The sequence below is a fragment of the Erpetoichthys calabaricus genome, chromosome 9 (genome assembly GCF_900747795.2).
Source record: "Erpetoichthys calabaricus chromosome 9, fErpCal1.3, whole genome shotgun sequence".
Classification (NCBI taxonomy): Eukaryota; Metazoa; Chordata; class Cladistia; order Polypteriformes; family Polypteridae; genus Erpetoichthys; species Erpetoichthys calabaricus.
The window spans coordinates 77403522-77427884 of record NC_041402.2 but is presented as its reverse complement, the minus strand read 5'-3'; the positions used below and the strand labels follow the sequence as shown (position 1 = coordinate 77427884).

At 37.9% G+C, this 24363-nt stretch overlaps 1 protein-coding gene across 2 annotated transcripts in view; it reads right to left on the bottom strand.

The window, feature by feature from the left end:
* The window catches only part of hnf4b (hepatic nuclear factor 4, beta), a 55032-nt gene extending 39500 nt beyond the window's left edge, over positions 1-15532 (bottom strand). Inside the window, exons 1-3 of one of the 2 annotated variants that reach the window (XM_028809790.2) lie at positions 15214-15532; positions 10957-11128; positions 3808-3902 (exon numbers count right to left, since the gene is read on the bottom strand). In XM_028809790.2, coding sequence (XP_028665623.1) covers positions 3808-3902; positions 10957-11128; positions 15214-15328 — 382 coding nt within the window. In that variant the 5' untranslated portion in view covers positions 15329-15532. The remainder of the gene's footprint in view (positions 1-3807; positions 3903-10956; positions 11129-15213) is intronic. The other variant, XM_028809789.2, reaches the window with a different exon arrangement.
* Between the last annotated feature and the right edge of the window lie 8831 nt (positions 15533-24363).

Sequence of the window (24363 nt, the reverse complement as noted above, 5' to 3'; positions counted from 1 at the left end):
AGGCAGACCCACCCAGGAACAGAGAATTTATCCCCCAACATCTCTCCATAGTGGTACATTTGAAACAGGGCAGCCCTATGGAACTACACCTATGGAAAACAGGGTCTTGCCACAAGAGATGCTGCCACCCAGTGTATGGGGGGACAACCTGAGCATGGGAGGCAGTCTCTCACTGACCCACATTTCTTCTGGTCTTCTGTTAGGGAAAGTGACTGCTGATCATATTGGTTGGGATACTTCTACATCCAGGTCGTCCATCCACTATGCTGGCCATCCATCTGGGAAATGGACAGGAAATATCACACCTCTCTTCCTGACAATCAGTTACACTGGCATCCTGGTAAAGTAATGGAGGTCCATCACAGCTGGGACACTGTTGAATCCATCACAACAGTTTATATGTAAATGTCTGCTAATGGTTCTGATCTTAAAACATCCAAAATATGCATTCAAACTATATTTATTATATTGCCTAAACCAAATAATCCAAGTGTTACTTTTAGCACCCTGCAGTTGACAAGCTAATTATAAGATGAGTTATTGCCTATGCCGTTCAGGTGGCCTCCATATCCTGAACGGCACAATAAAGGTACGGAATATTCAGTCATGGATTAGTGGCTAAAGTACTGGACCCTAAATCACAATACAGTTAGGTCAACCTTCACCCCTTACTCATGTGTGTGACATTTATTTTTATTTATTTTCTTAGCAAATGCTAATGACAAAAACAATTGGTACGATAAATCACAGATGTGTGAATACACTGAAATGCTTGTACTCTGTGAAGTTATTCAATATTCTAGCAAGGAACAGGTTAAAATAGGAATGAGGCGATAAATAAAAAAACATTGTGGTGTTATATTATGTTCAAGTTACTAGTATTCTGGTACTTGCATTCCTTTTTTCATTATTAGAGGCTGTTTTGGCCTACATTTTACTGGAATAAAGGTGCCCTCAGCATATCTAGAACAGCATCAATATGTGTTTAGTTCAGTGGGAAGTGAATACAACATTTCACCTGAGTGGGTAGTCTAGAAAGTGATATGCTGGATTATTGGAGACTTATCTAGATGGCTTTTAGTTTTATTAACTGTAATGATCACAAGGTAATATAACAAAAGAGCAAAATATAAGAAGCATGGCACACTTAGAAACATTGTTACAAAATTACATTGATTAAATTGTTACAATGTTACAAAAGTAACATTGGGTGAGTGTAAAAATAACTGCATTACCACATTCAAGATTTATGTTTTTTCAGTACATACACATTTAACAAACTACTGTATTTTCTAATTATTGGGGAACATTTCTTAAAAATTTTTTTTTGTTTGTCTTATGGAGAATTTCTTAAAACATGTTCTAAAAACTTAGAAGATATACATTATAGCATCGTCTTCTGTGAATGATTTTTTTACCACATTACATGTAAATAACTTATAAAGTAAACACCATCCCAAGAAGCTTCATACATAGAGAGCTATGCCTCAGGTATTTATATTTATTTTATGTTGCACTAACGACAGATCCATGTTGCTTTATAGAGTAAAATTAAGCAATTTTGATGCCAGAGTGCTACAATGACATCATGTTTCGCTTTGAGTACTGAGAAAAGCGCTATATAAATGTAATGAATTATTATTATTATTATTATTATTATTATGTTTTTGTCACAACCAGTTTCTTACTATGAGTTGGACTCATAACGTAACACAACATAACATTTAAGCCTGCTAAAGCCAATTGCAGGACATGTGGAGCCATCTGTACTTTGGGGGTCAGTAATGGAAGCAAGATGGTTAACAGCCCAAGTCATTCCTGCATCCATACGCAAATGGACACAGGACCAATTTGGGACCTCCAATCCACCTAACTGGAGACAAACCTGATCTTAGTCTCTCTTCTTTAGCAAAGTTTCTTTCCCCACTATAAAAATTCCACAAAATTAACTAATTTATGACATTTTAAATTAAACTTATTGTTGTCACTCTGGCACTGTAGAGGAAAGGCTGCCTTGGCTTCTCTTAAAATTGAAACAGTAGTTTTTTATGGAGTCTGCTGTCCATTGTGGAGACCACTAGATGGCTGTATTGCCCCTCAAAATCTTTTAGAAATTCTATTTTGATGCATGGAGGAAAAAGGAACAGTCACGTTCCCTATCACCTTAACTGCATTTGTGAAACCATAATTAGTTTTCATCTGGAACTATAAGTGAAATGGCATGAAACCTGTGTCACTGACTGAAACTGTCCATTATATGTGGTAAGCACTAAATCCAGTCTGTAACATAATCCTTAAACTCAGACAGCCTGGATTGGTTTAGAATGTCCATGCAGTATGTGTGTATATACATTATGTAAGTATGCATTCTGGTCATTAGATGACAATGGATAAGAATGTATCAAGGTAAAAACAATAAAAATATTCACCCTAAACTCATTTAAGGACTGAAAGTGCAAGCTGCACAGGATATGAATGAAACTTGAGAAGGACTATGGCTGCGCCCAGTCAGAGGTCATGACTGCAATGATATTCAGTCAAGGTCAGAAATTATTGTATGTTGGATCTGGGTAGAGACTAATTCTCTAGGTTTTGACAACCACCACTTCTACTAGTACGCTTCCAGTTTAGTCCAAAAAAAATGAGTGGAACAGAAAGTGAACAGAACAGAAGATGAACAGTGGCTACTGCTTTAATTTGTACCCCATGTGTTTTTCTTTTCCAATCCAATTGATCCACCTGATCGTCCTTTTACTCTACATTTGGAGTATAGACAAGCAGCAACAAATGAAATGTCTTTGGAAAGTTAATAATAATAATAATAATAATAATAAATATTTGAAGCCAGTTATTATAAATCTCTATATGTTAGGTAAGAAAACAGAAGTGACGAGATAGGCAACCCTAGCCTATTTAGAACTTATTGCTTGTTAGTTTGTAGACCATATAGCAAGTACGGGTTGACCTCAAGTCATGTACGTGTCAGTTTGTATCTCATATCTGCCTGATACCATGTCTTGGCACCCAGGTGTTATAGGGCCAAACATTCAAGTTTGTTTTTGTGGCCTATTTTTTATTTATTGATCTTGTTTAGTACAAATGAACATGTCTGGTGAAAACCTCTTGTTTTTTCCTTCATTCGCAGCAGCACTCTGAGACTGCCAGAGACAACCAGGATTCTTTACATCAATATTATCAATCAGGTACACATTAGGGATAGGACTCAGGAAGCGGCAGTACCCACCACTTTGCTTCTGACCATAAAAAGTTCCTGTTTCATTTTGTAGTGAAAAAGCAAGCAAAATGACACTTATTATTGGCTAACTAAAAAGACTACAATATGCAAGCTTTCAAGGCAACTCAGGCCCCTTCTTTAGGCAAGAAAGAAAGGAAATTTTGCTTGACTTTTCACTACATTCATAATGGCTAACACGGTACAACACCCTAGTACTACTGTTTCCTTTTGCAAAATTATTGGTTTATCCATTACGATGGTTATAAGAGTCTCATAAACTGGGTTCTGTTTAAAATTATGTTGCGCATTATATTCCTGTTTTATGACAAATTTTTAGCCCTTTTGAATTCACATTTGTATTTTTTGAGTCACAAGGGATTAGAAAGTATAATGTGATTGCATCTATTTGTATAAACAACATAAATTTAGAAGATTTCAATGAAATTAGAGTGAAATGTGATTATTTATTGTTTGTCATCTTTAAGAACTTAGCCAGTTTGTAACCCAAGGCACAACAGGTTTAAATACAGTTTAAAGATCTAGTGCAGCCCCCATTCTTCCCAAAAACTGACCTTCCTTCTTCATTCCAGCTCTGAAACATTTACGGAGACGGCAGTAGCGACACTGATTCCTCTTGTCCTTGTCCACTACGCATTGCCGACTGAACCTGTATGGACAGCACAAACATAGCAGTTAACATCTGGACTGTATCTCATGGAAAATGCCAGGAATGAAGAGATTGTGAGATAGACTCAAACTGCTATAATTCATCCCTCTGTCTATTATCTTTAACCCACATTTTCCATTGCAGGGTTACATGGAGTCAGAGGCTATCGTAGTTGTATAAGGCAAAAGGCAGGAACCATATGATCATCGGGACTTGGTAGAAAATGTAGATGCAGTCAGAGCCTGTAAAATTCATGCAGACTAACCATGATGGCATTTCAACCCAGAATTCCAGAAGGCAGAGTTGGCCCTACTCAGTGATCCCTTTAAAAAGCCAGAAAGCCTTGTATCTTAGTGCTTTGATTCTTCATGCATTTTTACATTTCTCTGTTAGAATAATAACTCTGTGGCTAATCATGCTGATATCTTCAAAAATGCCCAGACTTAAACAACAATTAATGAAACACGAAGAATATTTTGGGTAATACAGTATGTGGAAGAGGGGAGTTTGTATCAAATTTTTTTTCTCTTTAGCAATGGAACGCTATAAAATGCTCAAATAAAAGGTTACAAATTTTAGACCCTTGATTATTAGAAGATTATTACTTTTTATTTTCTTTAATGAAAGTTTCATTGCCTCCTAGCTTGGTTTACTTATCACTGGTATATGTCTTTAATACTCTAAAGCATTTTATTTTAACATATTTTTATGATTAATACTCCCTAGCAAGTACAATTGTATTAGTTATGCCAATAGATAGATAGATAGATAGATAGATAGATAGATAGATAGATAGATAGATAGATAGATAGATAGATAGATAGATAGTATTATTAAATAAATCTATTTTCATGAAGCAGGATGCTGCTGGATAGGCTACTGTTCCTCCATGATTAACATAATTCATTTAAATGAGGAAAGTCCTGTAGAAGCCTTCATCTCAGCTTTCTTAGCTTTGCAGTATTTTATGCCCATCATTCTAAAAGGATGTCACAGCACAGCTCTAGCTTTTGACAAATAAGTGGAAGCCATTCAGACCTCCATGTCTCATGGTTGCCTAAAAGCCAAACTTATTTTAGTTCATATTTTATATTTTCAGTTTTTTTTTTTTTTTTTAAGAACTTTGGACTATTTCAATTTTAGTCATTATTATTGACAAACTAATCTCAAAATTCTCAGTTAGGATTTGTTTTGCAAGAATAATTTGAACTTTAGCTTGAAAAATGGTCATTTGAAAAAGAAGTGCATGATGTTCACTGGGTGTGTAGCAATATGCAGATATGCTTATAAATGATCAAATGCTTTGAAAAATATGCCTTACTTGTGTTGTAGTAGAGTTCTTCAGTTCAAGGAGCATATTGTTTACTTTGGCATTCCTAGGAATTATTAATTTCGGATCCAGCATTTCAGAGTACCCAATGAAGGTAGATAATCCACACAACATGAAAGACGCTCCTGAATTAATAAACAGTTATACCTCTCCCTTTATCTTTGTGTTTGATCGACTGAGGTTACCAGTACATGATTTTTAGTCTGACAGCCAAAAAATAAATCCTTCTTCCAGCTGACTTCAGAGTCTCCCATGTGGCTTCTGCCAAGATGTCACGTTTTTTTTTTTAACAGTGGCATTTTTTTATTACTCTTCCATAGACCTGTGACTGGAGAAGCACCTGAGCAACAGTTTTCTATACAGTCTCTCCAATCTGATTTCCTGTAACTTGTAACTCCCTCAAAGTTATCATAGATCTTTTGGTGGCGTCCCTCACTTGTTTTCTCATTGCGCAATTACTCAGCTTTTGTGGACAGCCTTTTCTAAGCAGATTCAAAGCTGTGCCTTACATACTCTTTGCCTTAATGACTGATTCAACTGGACTCCAAGGGATATTCAGCAATTATGGATATTCTCTTGTATCATCCTTTGCTTTTTAATTAGCTTTTCAAGGAGTTACAGGGAGTGTTCTTTTTGTCTTCATTGTGTAGGTTAGGCCATGATACTAACTCACCACAGGTTGGACCTTCCAGATGAGGTGCATTAATAGAATAAAATGAAACTACAGACCAGTGATCTTCATTAAGCCAATTCTGTGACTTCTAAAGTCAAATGACTGCACCAGTGATGATTTACAGTGCATCCGGAAAGTATTCACAGCGCATCACTTTTTCCACATTTTGTTATGTTACAGCCTTATTCCAAAATGGATTAAATTCATTTTTTTCCTCAGAATTCTAAACACAACACCCCATAATGACAATGTGAAAAAAGTTTACTTGAGGTTTTTGCAAATTTATTAAAAATAAAAAAACTGAGAAATCCCATGTACATAAGTATTCACAGCCTTTGCTCAATACTTTGTCGATGCACCTTTGGCAGCAATTACAGCCTAAAGTCTTGTTGAATATGATGCCACAAGCTTGGCACACCTATCCTTGGCCAGTTTCGCCCATTCCTCTTTGCTGCACCTCTGAAGCTCCATCAGGTTGGATGGGAAGCGTCAGTGCACAGCCATTTTAAGATCTCTCCAGAGATGTTCAATCGGATTCAAGTCTGGGCTCTGGCTGGGCCACTCAAGGACATTCACAGAGTTGTCCTGATGCCACTCCTTTGATATCTTGGCTGTGTGCTTAGGGTCGTTGTCCTGCTGAAAGATGAACCGTCGCCCCAGTCTGAGGTCAAGAGCGCTCTGGAGCAGGTTTTCATCCAGCATGTCTCTGTACATTGCTGCAGTCATCTTTCCCTTTATCCTGACTAGTCTCCCAGTCCCTGCCGCTGAAAAACATCCCCACAGCATGATGCTGCCACCACCATGCTTCACTGTAGGGATGGTATTGGCTTGGTGATGAGCGGTGCCTGGTTTCCTCCAAAGAGTTCAATCTTTGTCTCATCAGACCAGAGAATTTTCTTTCTCATGGTCTGAGAGTCCTTCAGGTGCCTTTTGGTAAACTCCAGGCAGGCTGCGATGTGCCTTTTACTAAGGAGTGGCTTCCGTCTGGCCACTCTACCATACAGGTCTGATTGGTGGATTGCTGCAGAGATGGTTGTCCTTCTGGAAGGTTCTCCTCTCTCCACAGAGGACCTCTGGAGCTCTGACAGAGTGACCTTCGGGTTCTTGGTCACCTCCCTGACTAAGGCCCTTCTCCCCCGATCGCTCAGTTTAGATGGCCGGTCAGCTCTAGGAAGAGTCCTGGTGGTTTCAAACTTCTTCCACTTACGGATGATGGAGGCCACTGTGCTCATTGGGACCTTCAAAGCAGCAAAAATTTTTCTGTAACCTTCCCCAGATTTGTGCCTCGAGACAATCCTGTCTCGGAGGTCTGCAGACAATTCCTTTGACTTCATGCTTGGTTTGTGCTCTGACATGAACTGTCAACTGTGGGACCTTATATAGACAGGTGTGTGCCTTTCCAAATCATGTCCAATCAACTGAATTTACCACAGGTGGACTTTAATTAAGCTGCAGAAATATCTCAAGGATGATCAGGGGGAACAGGATGCACCTGAGCTCAATTGTGAGCTTCATGGCAAAGGCTGTGAATACTTATGTACATCCATCCATCCATCCATTTTCCAACCCGCTGAATCCGAACACAGGGTCACGGGGGTCTGCCGGAGCCAATCCCAGCCAACGCAGGGCACAAGGCAGGAACCAATCCTGGGCAGGGTGCCAACCCACTGCAGACTTATGTACATGTGCTTTCTCAATTTTTTTATTTTTAATAAATCTGCAAAAACCTTTTTTTAATAAATCTGCAAAAACTTTTTTCACTATGTCATTATGGGGTGTTGTGTGTAGAATTCTGAGGAAAAAATTAATTTAATCTATTTTGGAATAAGGCTGTAACATAACAAAATGTGGAAAAAGTGATGCGCTGTGAATACTTTCCGGATGCACTGTAGATGTGTCATATTAAAGAGGTGAGCACTTGTGGAATTAATCATTTTGTGTTTTAGATTTGTAATTAATGTTGAACATGTTGCAGACATCTGCTTTCACAATGACGTTAGAGAGTCTTTTTCTGTTGATCAGTGTCTAAAAAGCCAAATTAAATCCTCTGTGATTAAATGTTATGACAATAAAAATATGAAGTAATCTTTATAAACATTATATATATAGCCATTGTTTGTCATTGCAATGCTTGGAGAAGCAGAGGATAAGGAGTGCCTTTAAAAAAAATGCCAGTATTATGTAGATAACATTCCATTTTGTTTTTGATTATATTTTTGATCATTATTTCAATGACATCACATTACTGCCATTTTGTGTTGAGGTTTACATGTGCATTTCCTTTGTGTGTTCTTGTTTGCATGGGCACCGCTATTTTGAAGCTCTTGTTTTCATGGGCATTGTCATTTTATGTATCATGTCACTTTGATAATTATATGCTTGTGTTAAACATGACACATGTATCATATGACTCATGACATCATGACAGCCATGTTATTTAAGATGGCTGTGTGGTTAGGAAATCTTCATAACTTTGCTGAAAAAAAGGAAAGAGTTTAAAATATAGTTTTTAAACAATTTTCTCATGTAGAATGCTCTCGTATTAATTTTTTTTAATTGACCAGTAATTTAGGAAATTTTCATTAACCTGAATGCTGATCTCTTGACTTTGTGTTTTACCAAGTCAACTTCTGCAATATCCCTAAAATCTTTTTCCACTCAATTTACAGTAAATAAAAGTGGTCCACTAAGATTTCATGGAAAAATCCAATCAAGTAAAAAGAAAAGCAAAATCTTTCTTGTTTCCTGACTTTTTTTTTAGTTTTCAGGAGCTGGGCACTTTAGGCTAATTAGCAATTCCCAGAATCCCATGAAGACCAAATGTGTCTCTGTAGAAAGATTATTTATGCTTTTTTTGACTTTATATTGCTTGACTGGCAGAGAAACAAGTTAAAATATTAAGTAATGTGTTTGGCTTGTCGAATGGGAGGTCCCTGATGATCAGTGTTATAACAAATAGCAGAAATTTTATGACTTATTTTATAACTTTTTATGAGTTTGCACACGGAAATCGTTACTAATCTAAATATTACTAAGCAGGAGAGAAACCAGTAATTGTTTCCCCAATTTCTTTTGACTTGTGTTTGTTGTTTGAGCAGTCAGTCTGTCATGAAGGCCATACACTTTGTTGTGAGTACCATCATCTGTTAAAGTATAGCTTATATTTTCAGTTCAGTTTCAGTTACAATATTTTAAAAAGAGCAATGATACACTATCTACTTTTTGGTGAGACATTATGTATAGTCACAATAGGGGACTCGATTTAGTTTCAACAATGATAATTTTACGTTTAACATTTCCAGATTAAATAGAACACCACCATACTCTCAGAAGCAATCTACATTAAGTAATGCAGGAATGAGTAAATGTAAAATATTTATATAAATACCAATAAAAAGAGCCAAGTATTATCTTTTAAAATCAACTCAAAAGAGTAATACTAAATAAAAATGGCAGGTTTGGTTTCCCAGCACAGTGTAGAAACAAAATTTTATGATGAGTTTCTGCTGATATCACAAGGCAAAATGCTCTTGATACTTAGATGTGGGGAAACAGACTGCAAGGCAGGAGAACATTGCTCCAAAATCTTGGTTAGATTGCTATTTTGTTTTCTTACTGATATCTTCAGGTAAGTATCAGTCAGTCAATCATTTTCCAACCTGCTATATCCTAACACAGGGTCACAGGGGCCTGCTGGAGCCAATCCCAGCCAACACAGGGCGCAAGGCAGGAACAAACCCTAGGCAGGGCACTAGCCCACCACAGGGCACACACACACACCCACACACCAAGCACACACTAGGGACAATTTAGGATTGCCAATGCACCTAACCTACATGTCTTTGGACTGTGGGAGGAAACCGGAGCACCTAGAGGAAACCCACACAGACACGGGGAGAACATGCAAAGACCCACGCAGGGAGGACCTGGGAAGCGAACCCGGGTCTCCTTACTGCGAGGCAGCAGCATTACCACTATGCCACCGTGCTGCCCCTTCAGGTAATTATGACTTACCATATTTATTTAAAGCTAAAACATTAAATACTTGTATGAACTTCCATAATTGCCAAATGGAGGAGTTTCACATACAATTGGGTTATTTTTAGAATCCGTTGTGTTTGAAAAAAAAATGGCTTGGGTGTGACTCCTCATTTTGGGCTATTTTTCTTGAAATTTTGTGTGATTATGTAAAGTTATGTTTTTATATTTCCATGCATCTTTAGCCTGTGAAACCGCCTCTTTTTCTTCCCAAACCTAATGACAGTAAAATATCACACAACTTTCTTCACTTAAAATTTAAAAGCTGTCAGTTTGACAGATAGTTAGAATTAATTTAACCAGTGACCTGTCATTCACAGTTACTGATATGCAACTATTGATAAAATCAGATAATGCAGTGAGAATCAACCAATTACAGCTGACTAAACAGCCTGTCTGAAAAAATAAAGCATAAACGAGTGTCGAGAACAGGAATGCAAAGGTGGGATAACTGCTGTAAAGAAAGTATTTTTGTGGTAATTTAACTACAGTTGGACATGTTTTGTAAACATGTAGGAAAACATAAAAACATTTTTAAAAATAGAAAAAAAGTATTAGAAAGTAAGGGAAGACACTCTTGATTTAACAGAATTGATCACTTCTATTCTTTGAGAAAATTCAAAGGTTAAACTCTGAAGCATAGTTAGTTAGTCATTCTTACAAGATTGCAACATTCATAATAAACAATTACGTTGATGTATTTGGTAGCATATTTTTTTAAAAAGACAGGCCCTGTCTGAACAAAATGTGATGTATTTTATCAGGATGATATTGTACCCTCAGACATTAGACATTTGGGAAAATTATTCTCAAAATCTAACTGTGCATACATGCCCACTTATGAAAATTAGCCATGCCATGCGCTGAAGCAGGAAATGTCAGCGTCATATACAGTACTTTTAAACTGCAGATAAAAATTTGAGAGTGAATATGCATTATTGATATTATAGTTTTCACAGCCAAACCAACCTTCCACAGTAACTTTGCACAAACTTTTACACTAACACACCCACCTGCACGTGTAGACATGATTTTTGCGGACACTCCTTCTAAAGAACCCTTTGCAGCCATCACAGCTTGATGCTCCATAGTGTTTTCCAGTGGCTCGGTCCCCGCATATTGAGCACAGTAAGTGGATGCCGTTTCCAGCAGGAGGCAGCGTCACAGAGTCAGACACAAGGACTTCTGCAGGTAATGATAGATACATAAATATCAGTCAGTCTGTCAGTAATTGTCCAATCCGCTATATCGTAAATACAGGGTCACGGGGGTCTGCTGGAGCCAATCCCAGCTAGCACAGGGCACAAGGCAGGAACAAACCCCGGGCAGGGTGCCAGCCCACCGCAGACTTATGTACATGTGCTTTCTCAATTTTTTTATTTTTAATAAATCTGCAAAAACCTTTTTTTAATAAATCTGCAAAAACTTTTTTCACTATGTCATTATGGGGTGTTGTGTGTAGAATTCTGAGGAAAAAATTAATTTAATCTATTTTGGAATAAGGCTGTAACATAACAAAATGTGGAAAAAGTGATGCGCTGTGAATACTTTCCGGATGCACACACTAGGGACAATTTAGGATCGCCAATGCACCTAACCTGCGTGTCTTTGGACTGTGGGAGGAAACTGGAGCACCCAGAGGAAACCCACGCAGACACGGGGAGAACATGCAAACTTCACACAGGGAGGACCTGGGAAGTGAACCCAGGTATACTTATTGCGAGGCAGCAGCGTTACCACTGCGCCACCGTGCCGCCCGGCAGTACATAAATATATATTTTTAGATTTATTTGCACAATTTTTATATATATATATATATAATACATTATCAAACCCGCTTAATCCAAGTAAGTGTCAAGGGGTTCTAGAAGATATGTTGGCTGCACTGCATCAGTCCATCACAGGGCCCACATACACACACCTAAATTCACATGGGGCATTCTGAAGCTAGAATAGTCATTAAATTTAAAACACATATTGTTTAGGGATGTGGGATGAAAATCAGAGTCCAGCAGAATAAGAACCTTTGCAGACACAGAGAGAAAATGCAAATTCAACACCAATAGTCACCAAGTGTGAGATTCAAACTCAGGATACTGTAACCTAGAAGTACCAGTGTTAACCAAATCATTTGAAGATATTTTAGCTATATGATGTATTGTTGAAAGGTGGTAAAGTGGCAGGAGCTGCTGCCGCCTTACATATCCAGTATTTTGTTAAAATCCTGTAACCAGTCAATCAGTGAGTTTAAATGCACAAGAATAATTGGAAAAGGTGAGTGACATAGTTAAGGTAGAAATCTGGTTTCTTAAAAATCACATGGGTAAGTAGTCTTTTGTTTTCCTTTGGCAAAACTCTCCAATGTCAATTAGACTGTGCAAAAAATTGTTTAACGTCATCATCGGCCAGTGTGCCTCCAAAAGCAAGCATGAAGCATGTGATAATTTTTTTGTGTTCAAACTGATACTTTATTAATATGTTTCTGTTACCGGACTGCATGCAGCACCGTCTTCCCTGCTTAGATGTGCGATTGAGCCCTCCAGAGGAGTGGTGCACCAGTACATGTGCATCCTACATTTCGCTCAGTACTGTACGTGATAATAATAGTGCAGGTATTTTTAATTTAATGTAATAAGTATTGGTTTAGGTTATTTGTTACTTCAAAAAGTAATCAGACTGCTTAATGCATGTTACATTATCATGTTATCATACTAAACTGGAGATTGATCAACACCTATTGCTTGCCCAACCTACCTGGAAGGGAGTCTCTCTCTGTTTTGCCTTTGGGAGTTTTTTCTTGGTTTTTTAGGGAGTCAAGGCTGGGGGGCTATCAAAAAACAGGGGCTGTTAAAGCCCATTGTGGCCTCCTTGTGTGATTTTGGGCTAAATAAAAAATTAAATTGTTGTTGTTGTTATCAAGATTGTGCTGCTGAGTTTGGCACTGTATGTAAAAGGTTATCAATATAAATTGAGTGATTTCTGAAATACTGAGACTGATTATTTCAATCAGCTGAAGGAAAAATGCGATCATCTAGAAATATATGTTGTGGACATATCCACCATTTTATATCTGTTGCTGCTGGAAGTGTGTGTGAAGAAAATGCATGCACAGGCTGAGAGTGTAAATGTAGACAGACTGTAACCTGGTTAAGGGTTTACATGGCCAAATAATCGGGTTACTCTTGGAGAACTCTGTGTCTGTTAACCTGGTTTCACTGAGACCAATAACCCAGTTTATCAAACCTGAATAAGGGTTTACATGTTAGTTTATAAACTGGGTTTCTGTGAATAACTGGGCTATTAAAACGGAATGTAAACTTATTGATTCTCTGTGTGAGGTTTTCATTAACACTTAGTGTCTGTTTAGGTTTCCTCCTACAGGTTAGGTTAATGGATGATTCCTCATCGGCCATCAGTGTTTGCATAAGTGGATCCTGCAATGGACTGGTTCCCTATCCAGGGCTCTTACCTGTCATGGGCCCAGTGTTTGATGATAGGTTGACTAAGTGTGTTTTAGAATGCTATGTTAGTTACACTGGGGTGCAAAAAGACAATGGATTGATCCTTGTGATTAAAATATCCATCCATCCATTATCCAACCCTCTATATCCTAACTACAGGGTCACGGGGGTCTGCTGGAGCCAATTCCAGCCAACACAAGGCGCAAGGCATGAAACAAACCCCAGGCAGGGCGCCAGCCCACTGCAGGGCACACACACACACACACACACACACACACACCAGGGACAATTTAGAATCGCCAATGCACCTAACCTGTATGTCTTTGGACTGTGGGAGGAAACCGGAGTACCCGGAGGAAACCCACGCAGACACGGGGAAAACAAGCAAACTCCACACAGGGAGGACCCAGGAAGCGAACCTGAGTCTCCTAACTGTGAGGCAGCAGCGCTACCCACTGCGCCACCCTGCCACCCTGCCGCCCTGATTAACATATATACATTCTTATTCTTTAGATATTTACAGTATTTGGAATAGTCTCTTAAACATGCACAGTTAAACAAGTGATACATCTCCCTGGAAAGAACACAAGGGAAGTTAGTAATTTATGATTTACTCTACATAAATAAGTTTTAAACATTTTATCTATTATTTAAGTACAAATATGAAACTGAATGATTTAAAACTCATCTGATTTGCCTTAGCACTTTGGTTCTCAGAGTTAAACTACTAGAAAGCAAAATGCAAAAGATACGAAACATTTTCAAAATAGTTCAGCTTATTCACCTTCAAAATTTGTCTTCAGCAATTGATGCCAATGATAGGGAAAATCACTCAATAAATATCCAATTGACCCTCACTCCTCTCTTGGCCTTATGTGCACCTCATAGATTAGAGCAGATCATCAAGATCGGGTTTTTGCTTGGCATCTGTTTTTAGAATTTGAGTGAAGAGAAAAGCCAAGCAAAATGACACCTTTTATTGGCTAACTAGAAAGATTACAATATGCAAGCTTTCGAGGCAACTCAGGCCCCTTCTTCAGGCAAGATGTAATCAAGAATTAGAATTTGAGTGAAAAATAGTATGGTTTTTCAACTTGAAGAAATTTTTATTTCAACATACTATATAACATGGCATGTTTACTCTTCATAAAGCTATTTTATACTACATACTCAGCTATTCATTGGTCTGATTGTAAAACTATATAAAGCGATGTATATCTGCCGCAACATTTTATTTAGCTATAGTCTTGTTACAAATTTGAAAACCTGTCATTGTGCTGCCCACTGACCTGTCTTTCTCCAGCTATATGTAAAAGCAGAGTTTTACAATTATCTGTTAATTATCAGTCAGTGAGTAAACAACCTAATCATCTGCTCAGACTGGCATTAACCCTTTCAGTTCTCAGTCTTAAATTTTCACCGATCTTTTTAAGCTGAATGCATTCTATCTTATGTGATTTTTAAATTATTTTTTATGCAACTGGAATATTGTTAAAGTGTCCATGCCTAACCTAGCAATAATTTTAACAGCTTGTGAAAACATAATATCTGGATATTTAGGACAAAAAAAGTCAAACAAACTATTCTTCACTTGGTAAAGAGTAGGGACAGGTTAGTTCTTTAGCAGTATGTTCAGTGTGCTATTTTTGGTGAAGTTATATCCTGGAATGTAGCAAGAAATCTTTCCTGTAGGCCACTAATTTTCCAAAACATATTCTTTGGCCAGACTCTGATTATGCCGTCTTCTGTGTCAGAATGTGGCATAAGCTATCAAGTACTAGTTTACCAGCCATACAAATTCCAACTCACCTTCTCCAGCAGGCATCCCACGCAGGGCTTCAAACTCCAACATGTTGTAGGAGGGACTGATGGCCAAAGAGTAGTCTGACATTCCCAGCTCCATGGCTGCTTCGCACAACTTCATACTTCTCCAAGCTTAGACTGTCTCTCTTCAAATCCTGCCTCAATCCAGCAAATAATCCCACATGTCAGCAGACCCTACAGATAGCAGCCAGGCGTCTGTTTAGCACCCTAGCCAGGTTACTTCTCTTTCTCTCACTTGCTCCCACTGTTTATTGCATGATGCCTCACCCCTTTTACTGCAATGATCTGACTAGTTTCAGTTCAGATGAGCACTTTTCACCCAATCATTAAACATTCATTGTTACAACATTAGGTTACGTTTCAGAGTAATAATTAATCAGGAGTCTGCACTCACTCCGCACACTCACTTACTAGTTACCTCTCTCTCTCTCTCTCTTTCGTCTCCTCTTCTTAATAGTTTCTGCTCCTTATCTACTCATCATTTCTCTAGTTTCTCTCATTTTTATCTTTGTGTCCATAAAAGATTATTTCTGAGGCCTTAGACTGTTCCCTTGTATGTGAGTGAGATACTCTGAAGACCTTATTTCAGTAGTGTACATCCAAAATTTGTGGGTCACACCACTCTGCAACAGGACAGAGCTTAAGCTTCCTTCTGGATCCCTCAGCCTATGCACCTCACCTGCTAGTATCAATAAATGGAGACATGCAGAGACTCTTTTGTCAATACTGGGGTTCTTTAAACACATTGCAAGCTGTCCCTAGTCATAATATTTGAAAAGTTTTTTTTTATGTATTTACCAGAAGGTGTGCTGATGGTGGTGGTGGTATTTGTTTCTGTAACATCTTGGACATGCTCACTATACTTGACAGTTAACTGTAGCTTCAACTGTCTGACGTTATCTCAGTATAAAGTGTCACTGTAGTTCAGGGAATTTGGTTCTTGGAATAGCTCATACTCAATTGGCAAATTAATCCTCCACAACATTCATTCTTTTATTACAGGGACATTGCTCCAAACAGCAAATGAGCAGTTCCAAGCCTAGTATGTAATACCTCCAAAGCAGTTTTGTTCCCACCATAATAGCTCCATATGCTTATCATAACTATGTCACTTGAGGTTTGTTGGTGCAATTAAATATTGAAAAAGTTGCTTATAGATGGCCTGGCATTTAAGACAGCTTGGGACCACAGCCAGTGTAAAGAACTGCAGCATTCTGGTGAATGTTAGCAAGCAATGTATGAAGTAGTATGTCAAGAATGTTACAACACTCATATGACAAACGTAAGGACTAAAGACAAAAAAGAAAATGTTTTCTGAAGTTGTTTGATGACAACATGAACTTGATTCCAGTCATTCATATGGCACAAATATCACAATCGTTTACTCCCTCACAATAACAATAAACTTATAAAGCTAGACATGGTACACAAAAATAGGCATTTTTAATTTAAAGAGTTCATAGATTCAGAAAACATGTTACAAGTAACAACTGTCAACAAAATTAATTTAATACAGAAATGGACTACAGTAAGTATTCTGTGACTGTACTGTCTACAATATCTTGGCTTCTTGTCTTGTCTGTCTTGGATGCTCAGTTGAGTTATTATAAGATTTTAGATTAGCAATATGCCCCTGGACAAATACAAACTACCTGCTTCATTTGTATCTGTCCATGTGTGGGGCTGCTACTGTGGGTACATTGGGGTCTAACTTGATTTATCATCAGCAATTTAATGAGTTACAATGCACATGCGGAATAACATCCAGAGCTTTGCCATGATGCATATCATCTGAAGTTCAATATTGAATGTGAATTTTTTAAAAGTGACAGGAGTTGATGTTTCAATTTTAATGTTCTGCCTTTTAAAATTACTGATCATCAGTCTAGGAGCAATATTCAAATCTAAATTGCTGTCATGTATTTTTGTAAATGCTAGATAAATCTTATTTATATCAATCATCATACACTTACTATACTGAATAATACTACTTAATGTAAGAAAACATAGCTTTCAAATCATAGAGTGTAAGCAGTCATGACCTTTGTGAGATACTCACCTGTTGTGATAATCATTGTGTCAGACATATTTCCACATGAATGCTGGCAACAACCTTTGGGGGTACAGATGGAAGGGTTTCTTGGTTTCAGTGTACTGCTCACAGAAACAGTAGCATGCCAGGAGTATAACACTATTCACCATTAGCTGAATTGTGCATTTGGCAGGAGTACCCGTAATGGGATTTTGTTCCCTGAATCCCTCACATGCCTTCTTAAAGGAGCCAAGCAGCTCAAAAAAGTATACTGTTCCAATAAATATGGTGCATCTTTTCTTCAGCGTGCACTCACATAATGGACTTCGCACTAACTTCACTTGATTATGTTTGCTAATTCAAAAATCAGGGTTGGAATTCTGCTGGGCTCAGGGATACTTTCTCATGTGGCACCCTACATTTGATAAGTACCTTTTTTTCCTATTCCAGTTAGATTAATACAGATTTTGAATCCTATTCATAGCAAAAATTTCAATCCCATCACAGATCTTTAGTCATTGACACTCAAATCTTTGGACTGTTTACTTATTCTTCTATGTGCATCTATGTTTAAGAGGCAACCCAGCGCCAACACATCACTCATCTTTTTAACTACCACCTCTCTGATATATTCCATCCATTCATCTCCAGGTACTCCATCTCTGCAAATCCTAAAGACGTGTGTGCTACTTTTATTGATGACTCTAAATTGTGCCTGTTGTGGTCAGAGTTATTGTGTGTGTAAAAGTATTTAACAATGTATAAGCATCCAACACTAAGTTGGCTCTTACTTTAAGCCTAATGATGCTATGATAAGCTCCAGTTCACTTTTTCATAAGAGTGGGTTTAAAAAACAAAAATAATTACACATTAAATACACTTAGATCCAGACATTTCAACACCAAGAGACTCACACTTACAGTGTGGATCAAACTTGTTACATTTTCACACAACAACCAGCTCCCACTTGTGACATGGACAGTAAGCAGTTACACAAGAAAAATGACCATAAGTGGTCACAACTAATAAATAACTTACTATACTTGGAACAAAGTTTCATTTATGTTTGTAATTCATTAGCAGTTGCAATCATGTACTGTATACTTATGCCTGAGTGAAGAAGTCAACTAAATTTCTGCTGATTATGAATGGTGGTGTGGTATCTTCTCCTAGCTACTTCAGGGTTCGTTTTTGTAACATCAACCAACATCTCTCTTTCATTTCCATGTCATGAGTTATTTTAAGTGTTTCTGTAGTTGACAAGATTAAAATTAACTTCATCTAGCATAAAAGAGGAATTAACAAAACAAATTTAAAGAATACTGCACAAAATGTAAAGACTGCATTTACTGTTATCCCAGATCTTAGTATCCACATTTTGTCTTGTAGTACCTATATATTCCTAGTAATAAACACATACTTCTGGTGGTCTGTAAAAAGTAGTACAAGACATGAAAAGGATGGATAAAAGCCAAAAGGAAATAAAAAAAAGTTTCAAAAAACCATAAAACAGTAAGTGCCAGTGAAAAGGCACAATGGTCAGAGGTTAATTTACAAAATGAAAGAAATATCTTCACACTGTAACTCTTACTTTGTGAAGTGTGCTCCAAACAATAGTCACAATATTCTTTGTTTTATATACATTGTATGCAAGACTCAACAGAGTTTTCCCTTTTACAAACTTCCAAATTCCTGCTGTCTCATGAGATTTACCAGCCTATCACACTGTAAACATTTTCTCTAATCTAATTTTCTTTTCTAAGTGTGCATTCACTGTCAATGTTCCGGGTATGCAAAGTGCTTACATCACATTTATGATTTGTGTTTGGTCTTGAATGTCACTGATACACAGTACATTACTTTATAAAATCATGCCCAGTTTTTTTACATAACATAATGGAGATTTTGTGTGATGGTTTAGTCTCTATATTACAAGATGGACAGAACTGCAAAACTATTTAGAAAAGATTATCCTGCAAACCAACCTTGACACTGCCAATGTAATACATTAAGTCTATGTATTTTTATCCTTTGTGACCAGTAGGGAACGTTGCAGCACCCCAAACCCCAGACACAACAACAATGACACAGTATAAATAAAATGGTTTATTAACAACAACAACTTACAAAAAGTTTTTTTATATGATGTCCAGCCACAAATGCTCTGTTCTCTATCTTTCTCTCTTTTATTTCCTTTACTCCTTCCAGGGGAGAGTTGTCCAGCACCTCTCTTGACTCTGATTTGCCTAGACAAGGCAGTGCACTTCTTTTTATTGAAGACTCTGGACTACTTTCAGGGTCAGGACATTGTCCTTCAGAAGTACTTCCAGGTCATACGGAAGCCCCATAAAATAGGGAGTGTAACTCCCTGCACCCCATCACCCCAAGAGGCACCCACAGTCCCCAACAGGGCTGCCCCACTGGACTACAGTTCCCAGCATCCCCAGCAGTTGACTGAATGGATACCGAAGCCCATCCAATGGGTCAGGGAGCATACAGCTTAGATATGGGGCCTTTGCCAATCTCTTTGTTGTATTGGCCAGTTCTGACAGGGATGCCAACTCATGTGTGCTTTCTTTTACACCATGTTTTTTCATTAAAGAAGAGCTCAAACATCTGCCAGGAGAAACGTTCGGTGCCTGGACTATCACAAGTCACACTCCACGCTCTCTACATCAACGCATTGGAGTAATTTAGACCTACTAGTTTATCAACAAGTTTATTTGTTGGACGAAATCTACATGACAACATGGGATATAAAGTGGAGACAATGCTACAGTAACTCCATTGGCTCTCCAACATGGAAATGAACTAAGGCCCAAATGCTGTGGGGAGGGGAGTGGGCAATGTAACCCACTCTGCCACCCTGCTTTAAAAAACATCCATCCATCCATCCATTTTCCAACCCGCTGAATCCGAACACAGGGTCACGGGGGTCTGCTGGAGCCAATCCCAGCCAACACAGGGCACAAGGCAGGAACCAGTCCCAGGCAGGGTGCCAACCCACCGCAGGACACACACAAGCACACCAAGCACACACTAGGGCCAATTTAGAATCGCCAATGCACCCAACCTGCATGTCTTTGGACTGTGGGAGGAAACCGGAGCGCCCGGAGGAAACCCACGCAGACACGGGGAGAACATGCAAACTCCACGCAGGGAGGACCCGGGAAGCGAACCCGGGTCTCCTAACTGCGAGGCAGCAGCGCTGCCACTGCGCCACCGTGCCGCCATTTTAAAAAACAATAAATATTAAAGGTAAAAGTCTGAATATTCTTTGAGGAGCATATGATGAAAACAGAATACAAACTATGGAAGAAAGAACTAAAGTCCAGATGGTAAAGCAGCACCACCATGCTGCACAGTAAAATTCTTTTCAGTTTTTAATTAGCAAACAAATATACCAATTCAGTATATAAACTGCATTAATGGCATACTTGTTAGTGGTGAACAAACACTTGTTTGTGAATACATTTCATTCAAAAACAGACCCTGAGAACTTTACAAACTTCAAATACCATTCTGTTTTTTTTTTCAAGAAAATCATTAGAACAATTTTGATGAGAACAGACCTTTCAGCACAACAAAGCTTGTCAATGATATTCACTTGTTTTCCAGAAAATCATATCAAGTGAATTTTTGAAGGTTCCTAAAGTCCTACTGTCTAACACACTACTTGGTAACTTATTTCACGTGTCTATAGTTTTTGGTATGAAATTAGATTTGTGTGGCCAAGGACACACCTGAGAAAGGAAAACAGCAGTCCTTGGAATCCAGCAGAGCCACGCTGCAGAAGGGAAGCCAGAAACACAGCACATTCCTAGAAGAGACCTGAGGCATCTAACCTTTCTGTTTTCACCCCCTCAGAAGAATATAAAGGAAGGTTACACTAACAGGGGCTCAGGTCACTTACATCTTGTTTGTGAGTCTGCTCCAGGCACCCTAGAATGATCTTACTGTTTTTAATACCATGTACAGAAACTGATTTCATTCAGAAGAATATCAATAAAATCAGAAGTAGGTTTGCTTTAAGTCTTTATATCTGGAGCATTGTCTCTTGTTTAATTAAGGGCCACCTCACATGTGAGTGCGAAAAGTAAAACAGTGCTAATTAGGACATTCTGACTGGTTAGATGTTGAAGTTATTTTTCTTAAATAAAACAGAAATAACCCTCAACTCTCTTGACTAATCTACTACTATTAGTCATGAAATAAGACACAATATCAGGCCATCTTATTATGTCACAGTGATGAGCCTGAGTGTGTGAAATATGATATTGTAGGATAACTGGACGTAAGAATATGGCCAATACACCTGGTTCAGCAAGGCTTTTCTTCTTACAAAGCAACACGGCCCCCCTGAGTTGTTTTTTTTTTGTTGTTGTTGTTGTTTTTGTTAAATAGCATTTTTTGCATTTGTCTTCTTAAATGTCAACTAGCCAGAGATTCTGTTACACAGATCTGTTATTTATGTGTAGTCTCTATTGTTTTAAATACAGTAGATACTAGGGGGCCTCACCCCCTGCTCGCCTCGCTCACCAACCCCCCCAGCCTGCGCTATGCGCCGGCCTCTTTACGTCTCTGCCACTCGCGTATATGAATTTCACTTTCACCAAACAACAAATCTTTTAATTATTGCGGATAGGCCTCTTCACTGGGAAGAAACACTACTTTTCCCTGATGGCAACATGAATTAGACGATCTACAAGTCGAAGGAAACAAATAGATTGTACAGTATGTCTAAAAATACTGTCCAGAAAAGCTTCTTACTTTTCATAAACAAATTTAAAGGTGTAAAACGTAAAACTTTATAGGAGCTGAGGGCATATGAACTGTGTCTGACAATAGCTTCCACACGAATGAGAAATGATTGTACCGTGTGCGTGGTTCTAAATGTTTGAGAGGAAGGCAGGACTTTTCAAAATCTCTTTGCATAAAGTCTTGTCTCGCGGGACTTGAAATTATCTCTGAGAATGTCTCAGGGTTTCTTTTTATAATAGAAAGATTTGTGTATGTATTTTATCAACATTTTGTATTTGTAAACCTATGTAAATAACTTGAGCCTTCAGTGAAGAGCACAATATATGGTAAATATAAGCGGAACTGAACTAAATTTCTTGTACTGAACCTTACCATGTATTGATTTACAAAACCTTCCAGGAAAATATTCAAATAAAACCCAAGGTAAAAAGCGACAGCTGATTTCAAAATAAGAAAGACGAATTTGGACAAAAGGTTACAAATTGATCATTTGGTTAGGCAATTTTAGAAAGAGCAAATGATATGAATTGAACAAACAACGTGAGATAAACAGATTGAGATTTTGATAAATCAATAAACAAATAGAAGCTATGTAAGGGTGCAGGCAGAGTGACACCCCCCTTGATGAGCTCATTGCCTTGTTATGTTTGTCCTCCTGACTGTTTTTCCCAGAATGACACTTGTAGAATATCATAAATGTCTCAGCTAAGACACTTTCCTCATAGATATCTTCTAGCTGCCTGTTTTGACTCCAGTGTTTCTGTCTTTCTTTTTACATTGTGCCTGCTGGCTCTGAAGAGTGTTTTTACCAGCTTCCCCCACCCTTCACTTCATTGATGTCATGTCTGAACTTTGACCTGCTTTTCACCACGTCACCAAAGCCAATTGGAACAATCCCATCAATGAAGCTTACTCAGAAAAACACAGGTAACTGCCTGGAAAAGAATCAATGACTATCAGGCTTTTCATGTTGTTTATGATGTAACAAGCCGTGTCTTTTGCTTAGATTCATATAACAAAGTTTCATATTGATATTGATGATTCATTTTTTAAAGGTGCTTACACTGAAAAAATTACATACATAGTTTATCATGTGGGGAATAACACTGGGAATTGTAAAAGAAAGTTATCTGGTTCTAGAAGCCAGCTGCCTATAACTTAAAATAAACATTTTTTCAGATTGATCACTGCTATTTTGCAATTTTATAGAAATTCCAGTAATAAATGATTAATAACGAAAAATGAATATCAAGTAAACAGAATGCAGTTAAACATTTAATACTATCAGCTTAACTGTATCTCAGCATCTGAATGAATTTTCAGAAGACACTGAAACAGTCAGTCAGTCAGTCAGTCAGTCAGTCATTGTCCAACCCGCTGCTTTCCAAAGCTGAGGAGAAATGTTTCAGATGGCATCAATATTTCATGCTCTTTGCCTTCCTTATTTTTTTTGTATACTGCCATATGTGGGCATTGAGGAGTAGTCTAGTAGAACTCCCTAGAAGTCTGTCTCATAAGATATGCTTTCAGTTTTTGACACCTCTATTGGAGAATTACATCTAACTTCCCATGTGAAGCATTACATTGATTTACATTCAACTTCATTTAGCACAAGTCTGCCCAAGTCTAAATTTGTTTGGAATTCCCTGTTAATGATTTGGCTGACTTTAGGATATCCATTAATTCACCCAATTTAACATCAACTTGTTGGAAAAACCATTTAGTTAATTTAATTTTTATTGAGATCATTATGTACAAAAGAGCAGTGGCCCCCCCAATGAATCCCTGGGATGCTCCACTTTAAATATAATCTAATATGGAAACAGATTCTTGTATAATTGCGTGCTATTTTTGGTTCTTAAGCTATTTGCATTCTCATGTGCACAATGCAACTTGAACTGCTGCTTCTTTCAATTTGATCAAATGATTTTCATGAAGTAGCTCATTAAAAGATCTTTGGAAAACAAGATAAAAAATATTAATATTAATGTGATTAAATTCTTTTGGTGTCTCACTTCATTTTCACTCTCTACAACAACATGACAGGCTGGATTAATCAAGCCACCCTATACTTAGAAATTTTGCCAGCTCCTAATAAAGATTCTTTACGCAATCAGGCAAGCTGAGAAATATAATTCCTTATGCATGCCCAGGGTCTGCACACCCAGTCATTTTTCCAGTGGGCAGTGCCCACCACCATCCATACTGATAACTTCCTCAATGTATTCAAGAAGCAATTGAAGACTCATCTGTTTTGTGAATGTCTGTCTAATTGAAAAGAAAAAAACCCAAAACACTTTGTGCTATGATACTTTATATTCTTGGCTACTTAAGTGTAATTG